The following is a 9,573-nucleotide window of genomic DNA, read 5'->3' as shown; positions in this document are numbered from 1 at the left end:
TGCCCTATAGAAAGCTAGCTGGGGAAGCTATTTGCGATAATTAGCTTCATAAATAGTTATGCACTCCTGTTTAAAAAGGAGTGATTCATTTCTAAATTGGGAAACAACTTATTTCAATATTCTTATTTTAATTTTTTTTTTTTAAATGGCCACACAATGTTATGCTTAAAATCTCATGTTTTAAAATTCTTATAACCAAATAAATATTATGAAATTTAAAATATAAGTTTCAAACGTATTGATTTCTTTCTTAAATTTCATGCACAATCAAATAGATCCACATAAATTAATATAAAAAAGAGTGTCTTATACTAGTGCATAGTTTGTTAATGTTTGAAAGGTATAATTCTTTCTACACTAACTTTGATAATTGTGGCAGTAAAGAATTTCAGGCTCAAATGTCTAAGGACTATTTTAAATATTTTATATTTTCTTAAATTTTGTGCCTAATTAAACAGTCTCACTTAAATTAAAACGGACTGATTACTATTTCTTTAAAGTATTTTCTAGTTACTTTTATTTAAAACAAAAGATGTGATTTGTGTTGCCTTTTATGCTGTTTTTATGCATGTAAAATTAAGTCTATGAACTTTGTCTGATTTCACTCGGAAGTTAGATGCAATTAGTCATTTACTCTGATATTTTGAATCTCGATTGTCATTCTTTTCAGGATGAAGGAAGTATTAATGTTTTTTACAACAAACTAAAGGGTTGATTGGTCTTGTAATCTTTAATAATTTTTTTACAAAATATCTTTACTTTAATACTTAAAACTTCTAAAAGACACATATAACGACCTTTAATTTGTAGGAATTTTTTTTTTTTATTCCCAAAAATAATTGAGAATTTTCTCTAATATACTCAAAATGTAAAGGGACAACCGGACAATATTCGCTCCTTTCCTCGAAAACCAAATCGGATAGTTAAATTGAAAAAAGCTTCATCGTCGGTTTTATTCACCAACTACCTTGCATATAAATATGTAATTGGAGTTCTTTATGAAGAGAGGGTGTCGGTTATGAATCGGTCGGACTACTTCTAGTTCCTCCCTCAGAATGACATGTTTAGAAATAAAACATTTTCTTTTTTCGTATAAACCAAGTATGCGATTAGAGAATATATTTTTATGGTCTTAAGCAAAACTTGAAAGGAATTAGTTGCCTAATTTGAAAGAAACTTGCTGCTTCATCCTAATGTAAATCAAAATCGTTTGTCAAGACTTATTTTGGACCATATTAACATTGTTAGTATTTCTTCTAAACATGAAATTTGAGTTTAGATTTCAGAAGTCTGACACTCGCTAGTTGTACTGTATAGAATGGGCTTTCAAAAATTCAAACTCACTCAATCTCAAGCATTTAAATATTAATTCAGCGGTCCAATTTTTACCAATCAAATCATGACCTATAAAAAATATATTTTCTAGTGGTGGGACGATTTATAACGAAGCGTGCGGTACTTGTTTAATTTAATAATGGTGAAATACCCAAAGATCTTCTAAATTTGGAGCATTTTATTTAAATTCCCCTAAAGTATGTCTGATCCTAATTACCCCTATACTTAGTTTTATAATCATTTCTCCGTCAAACATGCATGGTCATAATTACACACATGTACTTGAGTTTTCTATAATCTAAGTGATTTCAAATGATGTTTGGCGCGTGAGAATATCAAATGACAACCACTTCATATTAATCTGATGTGTAAAAAAATCTAACATACCATTTCCTTTTCTATTTAGTCATTCGAACGGTTATTTTCTTATTTTTCTTCCATATATCTTCTCTATTCCTCCATTAAAATATAGCTACCGGTTTTTTTTCTTTTATCATTTTTCTTTTATAGAAAAGCTAAGTATGAATTGTTTGGGGGGGAGGGGGGGGGGGCGCTAATTAGGAAACATTTATTATTTGAGAAAGTAACGATTAATATAAAAAAAAGTCACATGGGGAAATTAGGAGCAAGTATTATTTAAGAAAAATCTGAATAAAGCTGCCAAATTTAATTTAGAGGGTCTTAAGTATTCTGTCTTTAATAATCTTATCTTGTCATTCTAGTTTCAAAATTGATCTCCTTAGACCTAGTTGTAGAAAACATGCATGCACTTCTCTTTGGATTAAAGCTAGGGAATCTCATTTCAAAAAACAAGATGTGTCATAACTCATACGTGATAGATCTAACCATATGAATATTTTAAGCTAGTAACTGTTTTTTTTTTTTTTTTTTTTTTTTTTTTTTACTGTTTCTTTCTTCACATCATACAACTCATTCGGAGAAAATATTCTCCCAATATACAGAAAAGATCTTTGACCGTTCTACTGGAGATGTCGCTGTTGATTTCTATCATCGGTATAAGGTATATGTCACACAGTGTTTTACTTTTTTTTTTTTTTTTAACTGCATATATATGTTTGTTTCACTCATCATCATACCCAGTGCAATCCCACATTGTGGAGTCTGGGAAAGGTAGAGTGTACGCAGATCTTACTCCTATCTTAGGAGGTAGGGAGGCGGTTTCCGGATATATGTTTGTTTCACTGACTATTGAAAAATATTGAGCACTATAATAGGAAGACATTCAAATGCTTAAGGAACTGGGATTGAAAGCTTTCAGGTTGTCTATCTCTTGGTCTCGGATTTTACCATGTAAGAATACTTTCCTATGTGAGATACTACTAAAATATATACAGTAAAAATAGTAATTAAGGAAAATATTCTCTCCGTCCCAATTTAAATGTTTTACTTTTCTTTTTGATATGACAAAAAAGAATGTCTATTTCTATACTGTATTTAGTAAGTTGACAATTCAAACATCCTACGTATCAAGTTTAAAACCACAAGATTCAAAAGGCATTTTAGTACATTATATACATCTTTAATTTAAGACCACAAGTTTCAAAAGCCTCTTTTTATTCTTTAAACTTTGTTTGCAATCAAACTAAGACACTTAAATTGGAATGGAGGGAGTAATTACGTAAGAAGAAAAAAATAAGCAAGCTAATAGTTGATCTGCGATCACGTTGTGTGCTGAAAGTTTTCCTTGTTCATTTTAAGATGGGAAGGTAAGCAAAGGAGTGAATCCAGAAGGCATCAAATTCTACAATAATGTCTTCAACGAGCTAATTGCTAATGGTAAATACAGCTCTCTCTCTCATTGTTCTGATCTGATTTATCCCTTTAAAAACACACAGTCTTATTTTCTTCATGTTAGGTATAACTCCTTTTGTGACTCTATTCCACTGGGACACACCACAAGCCCTTGAAGACGAATATGGAGGGTTTCTAAGCTCCAAAATAGCGTAAGTAGGATAGTAGACAAAATTAATTACTCCGAAGATATCCCAATCAACATTCAATGATGTATTATATTAATTCAGGAAAGACTATGGTAACTTTGTGGACATTTGCTTCAAAGAATTTGGGGACCGAGTGAAGTACTGGATAACTATGAATGAGCCACTTTCATACAGCATGAATGGATATACAAAAGGAACCTTTGCACCAGGAAGATGTTCTAAATTTGTAGGCAACTGCACTGAGGGTAATTCTGGAACTGAGCCATACATTGTAGCTCACAACTTGCTTCTTGCACATGCAACTGGTGTTAAGGTGTACAGAGAGAAATATCAGGTTAGCTTTCTGGTTCTGATTACTACTAGCAGAGGCTTTTATAAGAGAAGTTATTTTTGAACTTTATCTGTTCTAATTTTGATATACACATCATTCAAGAATCACTTCAAATTCACTGATATATTTTAAAATAATTGCAGAAAACTCAGAAAGGCCAGATAGGAATTACTCTAGTCACTCATTGGTTTGTGCCTAAAATCAACACACCTCAAGGACTCAAGGCCCCACTAAGAGCTCTTGACTTTATGCTGGGTTGGTAAGTGCTCTGACTAGATTAAGGAGCCGTTTGGACGTAATTTGAAATCATGAGATGAAATCATGATATAAAATCATGTTTGGATGCAATTTGGATTTCTTAAGTTGTATTTTTTTTTTTTATAAATATAAAAACCCCACAAGTTGTGAAAACCATCAAAACTTTCCCAATTCTTATACAATCTTATCAAATGAACAAGTCATAGTTCATAACAAAATTAATACGCTACTAAAAGGAATTTCTAAAATATATAACATCAATTGATCAAACTTAAAAAATGGAAAATTGAACATGAGTTGTAGAAACTACTCTTTAATATATAATCTTCCCACATGGTTGGTAATAGTAAATTTGTTATAAATATACTACCAACTTGTAGATCTTTTAATCTTTGATATAAATGATTAGTAAATATATCTGCCAACTTATGGATCTATTTTTACAAAATATAAACTTATGGGTCATAAACTTTTACATTTAAAAAGTTTGAAATCATGATTTGGAATTCCAAATCATGCTTTTTTGGGTAATTTGGATCATGAAATAAAATCATGAGATGAAATCACATGCCTAAATGCTGATTTCATCTCCTACATATTCAAACGCCTTACACTCCAAGCAACTAGATATTGACTAACTTGTTATTGATACATTTAATGGTGGGGAGAGAGAATCGCTGTCGAGTGTCGAGAATGATTAAATTGCATTATCATTGAGAATTAATTTCTACACACCGTATCCGTCGTGTTCCATGTTTAGATTCGAGGATCGATTCACATTTTAAATGATTATATGCGTCATATGACATAAACTTTATGGGCCTATGCTAACAACAAGAATGGATATTTCTTTAAATTAGTTTTATAAATGATACCCCGTTCACTTTTACTTGTCTACTATACTAAAATAAATTCTCACTTTTACTTTTCTACTATACTAAAAATAAATTCTCACTTTTACTTGTTCACTTTAGCATATCAAGAGAAAACAATTTTTTTTTTTCGATTTTACCCTTAACACTAACTACTCATTCCTTAAATCATTTCCTAAGTTCATTGAATCTATACATCATTAATATGGGTATTATGGTCAAATATGCACTTCATTTGTTTTTTCTCAAGGAGCATGCAAAGTCTATTGTGTACAAGTAAAAGTGAACGGAGAGAGTAGAAGGTATATATAAAGTACTCCAGGATAATTTTATAGATTATTGGTATTGCTTTAGTTTGTGATTAAAATGGTGTCAACTATATATATATGATCGAGGGCGGAGATACCCTTGTTTGGAGAGTCAATTGACATCCCTTCACCGGAAAAAATAACATTGTGTAAATGGGTTAATTTTACAAATTTTTAGTATATGTTGTATTCTCTTGACTTCTTTATATGTTTGTAAAATGGATCTTAGCTTAACTCAACCCCAAAAGTTAGCTAGCGAGGGAAGAATTGCCCAAGGCCATATAAGGAGACCAAACACTCACCCCAAAACTAATATGAAAGAATCAGCAATATTTACTTACTTATATTTTGAATTCATGATTTAGTGAAAATTCAGGCTTCCCAGCTGCATATGACTAACTTTAAACAAAATATTGAAGTTCATAAACTATGCGACAATTATTGTAATTATCAATGTCATTGCAAATTCTTAGTCTCTCATTGTTCCTAAGCGAGCTATTAATATCCATTGATATAGGTTTTTGGATCCAATAACATATGGTGACTACCCAGCAAGCATGCGAGCTATTGTAGGACATCGGCTCCCAAAATTCACACCTGAGGAATCAAAGTTAGTGAAAGGGTCAATGGATTTCTTAGGGATGAATTACTATACCACATATTATGCTTCTCCATTGCTCTCTGTTAATAGAGTTAACCTCAGCTACTCTACGGACAATCATGCTGATCTAACACGTAAGTCAACAAATCCTCAGCCTTGCAAAATTTTCAAAATATTCATGTTCGGGAGCATCTTGTCTGTTTTGATATTAGTCTTATTCATGTAGTTTCTTGCTTGTGATGTATCTTAGCTTATTTCATTGTTGCTGTTCTTTTTTCTGAATGCCTTGTACTGCTTTTCTCATTAGTTGTCATGGTTTCCTTACTACCATGATTCCTTTTCATAACTACTTTGATTTGATGCACTTGAACCGAGGGTCTTTTGAAAATAGTCTTTCTACCTCGAGAGTAGGGATAAGGTCTGCATACACTCTACCCTCCTCAGGCCCTACTTGTGAGATTATACTGTATATGTTGTTGTTGTTTTAGTATTCATGTTCAGTTTATAATAGTTATTATTTACTTTTTTTTTCTTTCTATTCAGCACAAAAGGACGGAAAACCTATTGGCACACCGGTATACTTTCTAATTTCTTCTTTCTTTCCTCGTAATTAAGCATTTTCTTCAAACTTAACTAATATGCTTTTGTTAATACTTGTAGACTGCCTTGGATTGGCTTTTCATTTATCCAAAAGGGATATATGGTCTCATGCTTCACATCAAGGAAAAATATAACAATCCTCCCGTCTACATCACCGAAAATGGTACTTAAATTAGCTCAATTTGAACTTAAAATTTTTGTTCTTGAAAGATTAGTCTAGCCAAGGTTACCAATGTTTGCCATCACTCATAGAAGAGCAATTATTTGAAACTCTTTCAAACAAAATATAAGAAGAAAATCCTTTTATAAATACTTATTTACAGTTATTTTTTAAGAAATTCCCGAATATATTTAGGAGTCAAACTTATGCAGACATTAAATTTTTTGACATAAATTTTCAGGGATGGCAGATGCCAATAATAGCACAATGCCACTTAAAGAATCTCTTAATGACGACATGAGGATAAAGTATTATGAAGGCCATCTATGGTTTCTATCAAAAGCTATAAAGTAAGCTTTCTCTTTTCTTCTATCACTCCTATTATTTCTTGTAGATTTTGTTTTATTTTCCAGATTTTGTTTTTGGGATTTTAGAATTTAATCTAAATAAGTTGCATAATAATTTGCAGGGATGGAGCAAACGTAAAAGGACATTTTGTGTGGTCATTCTTAGATGACTATGAATGGGATGCTGGTTTCACAGTCCGATTTGGCCTCACGTTTGTTGACTACAAGAACGGACTAAAACGATACCATAAGAAATCTGCTTACTGGTACAAGAAGTTTCTTTTGTATACCGGCCAATAAATAATCTAACTCTTTCTAGAGGGGCTTAGCTTCTTTGTGGATGTGTGTGTCATTGAATTTCTAGCAGAATTTAGCTATGTAAGCGCTGTTGTACTGTGTTGACAGAAAATGAATGTCCTTTACTTTTGTGTTTTCAGAAATAAGACGGAAGCACCTCCGTATTAGTTATGTACTTGCTTGGTAATAGATAAACGTCTGGATTCTGCTAGCAAACATGTATAAGACTTCAATTTTCAGTTGAAACAAGCTTATGGTCTAAGTTGTCATGTCTCCCTGTCACACAAGAAGTCTATTTATGCACGAAATAATGAGTCAAATGCAGATGATAAATTCATAGACATTTTTGTATATATACATCATCCATTTCAATATATGTGGAAAGTTGATATTAAGTACAAAAGTTAAGAAACAAATGAAGACTTTTAAGACTTGTGATCTTAAATTATCATACCATTTATATAACTACGTCATGACCCAAAATTCCAAGAGTCTATGACCGACAACAACTTGCCGAGTGAACTATTCTTAGCGACAAATCAAATCATCTAATCCAATGATTTAAACCAAATAAAGAAAATAATCTAACAAAATTTAATATAATAATTAAATATGTTGCAAATTCCATAGCGAACACATCATTTTGGATTAAATAGATCTAAGGCCACATATGGAGTCCAAAGCATCTTAAAGTCAAAAAGGTTACAAATCGACACCTACAATAAAAGAAATCAACAAAAGAATATCCAACCACCATAGAACTAAAAGCGGTTGGCTTACTACTAGACGAACCGCAATTCCGGATCACGATTATCCATGTGATCCACTAGTATTAGGATCTGTGTGCACAAAGTACATTCTTTTTCTCCTATATAAGAAGTGGGAGTGAGCTGCTGAAGCACACACCACTCCCGTTGACATCTGTTAGAATATGTCTCAAAAGGGTTTATCGAAATTGTCCTATTCCAACTGGGATTCTGTCATGAACCAACTAGTGGGCGATGACGGGTACCCGGAGCTGGCTACCGAGCACCACTCATCATGCTATCTATCATACTTAACCTGGACATATATCATTTTTAACATAAAACTATCATAAACCAATTTCTAAATTCCCAAAACATGTATATATGCCTAAGCTCACGAGGCTACAAAATGATGTACAAAATATACACTGAAGTAGTTTCATGACATCCACAACCCGCACATTAGTATCTATGAGCCTCTAACTGAAGTACTGAAGTCATAAGGACGGGACAGGACCCCATGCCCAAATATGTGCACAAAAGAATATACCAATAACTAGCACCTCCGGAGTAGTGGAGTACTCCTGTGTAGCTGCTGATAGACTCCTATGAATCTGTACCGCCTCCCTGTCTACCTGTGGGCATGAACACAGCGTCCATAAAAGAAAGGACGTCAGTACGAACAATGTACTGAGTATGTAAGGCATATATGATAACATGATAAGGACATAGAGAAACATAAGAATAAATATAACTACAACTGCTTGCCTCTTGACGCGAAATCATGCATGCTCACTTTTATCTTTGAAACATATCACATATGCATACATAAGCTGTCTGAATCAATAACATCATTAGCCTGCGTCCGAGCCTCCCGCGTCCGGGGTAATCATTTCACGCCGCCCACTAGTGGTGTCTGCTGATGCCATATAGACATGCTGTAGTAAGCCACCCGCCTTAGCGGTGCTGCCTGGCCATATAGACACGGTGTAATCATCATTATATACTGATCATGAAGCATGCATAAGAGCTCAAATAAAAGTTGTACTCTATCGGAGTGACGTAAGGTCGGTAACCTCCGATTACATTATGGAGTAATCATGATCATCATGTCCCACCTTGGAGGAACTAGCATTATAAGGTGAGGCTAGCAACAATGAATAGTATCAAAGAATCTATACAACAAGATCATTATTCTCATAAGCATCATATCATAAGCGTTAAAATCTCTCGACATGGAATCATCATTATCATAATACACCTCTTATCTTCATCTCATGAGAAGCTTTTAGTAATCATAGACTTAAAATTTTTGGAAGGTAAGAAAGTCATGGAAAGGTAGAGAAAATCATGTCATAGGAATCATGCCTTAGAAGAGAAAGGGCTAGCCTTACATACCTTTATGTTTCCTTAACGACTAAGCGTTCTCCTTCCAAGCTTACAACTCTACATTCAAGGGAATTCGTACTAAGATTAGATAACCGGAGACATACTTAAGCTTAAGTTAAAGCGACTAAAAGCTAATGAAAATTGGGCAGCACCTTCTTTGTTCCGACAACTTCCTCTATTTAATAAACAACTCCCAAACTTCAATAACAACACCCACAATATCATAATCAACAAACTTCATCAAGGTAGACGTTATTCAATTCTCAAAATCCCCTTTCAAAGTCATCCATAACCATAATTATGACACAACATCATATTCATTCACATATATTGCTTGTACAACATTTTTACTATCATTCATAGCAAGA

At 33.0% G+C, this 9,573-nt stretch overlaps 1 protein-coding gene across 1 annotated transcript; it reads left to right on the top strand.

The window, feature by feature from the left end:
• The first annotated feature begins 2,206 nt into the window (after positions 1 to 2,206).
• On the top strand, positions 2,207 to 7,286 carry LOC132045877 (beta-glucosidase 12-like). The gene is made up of 11 exons (XM_059436452.1): positions 2,207 to 2,356; positions 2,571 to 2,646; positions 3,055 to 3,132; positions 3,212 to 3,299; positions 3,378 to 3,630; positions 3,771 to 3,886; positions 5,583 to 5,800; positions 6,210 to 6,241; positions 6,327 to 6,429; positions 6,668 to 6,776; positions 6,896 to 7,286. Exons 2-11 carry the CDS (start codon positions 2,583 to 2,585, stop codon positions 7,071 to 7,073), a joined length of 1,239 nt encoding a protein of 412 aa, XP_059292435.1. The 5' UTR covers positions 2,207 to 2,356; positions 2,571 to 2,582; the 3' UTR covers positions 7,074 to 7,286.
• Positions 7,287 to 9,573: the final 2,287 nt, after the last annotated feature.

The sequence above is a fragment of the Lycium ferocissimum genome, unplaced genomic scaffold (assembly GCF_029784015.1).
Source record: "Lycium ferocissimum isolate CSIRO_LF1 unplaced genomic scaffold, AGI_CSIRO_Lferr_CH_V1 ctg8367, whole genome shotgun sequence".
Taxonomy (NCBI): Eukaryota; Viridiplantae; Streptophyta; class Magnoliopsida; order Solanales; family Solanaceae; genus Lycium; species Lycium ferocissimum.
Note: the sequence above shows the minus strand (reverse complement) of the source record. Positions and strands in the feature narration are given on the sequence as shown.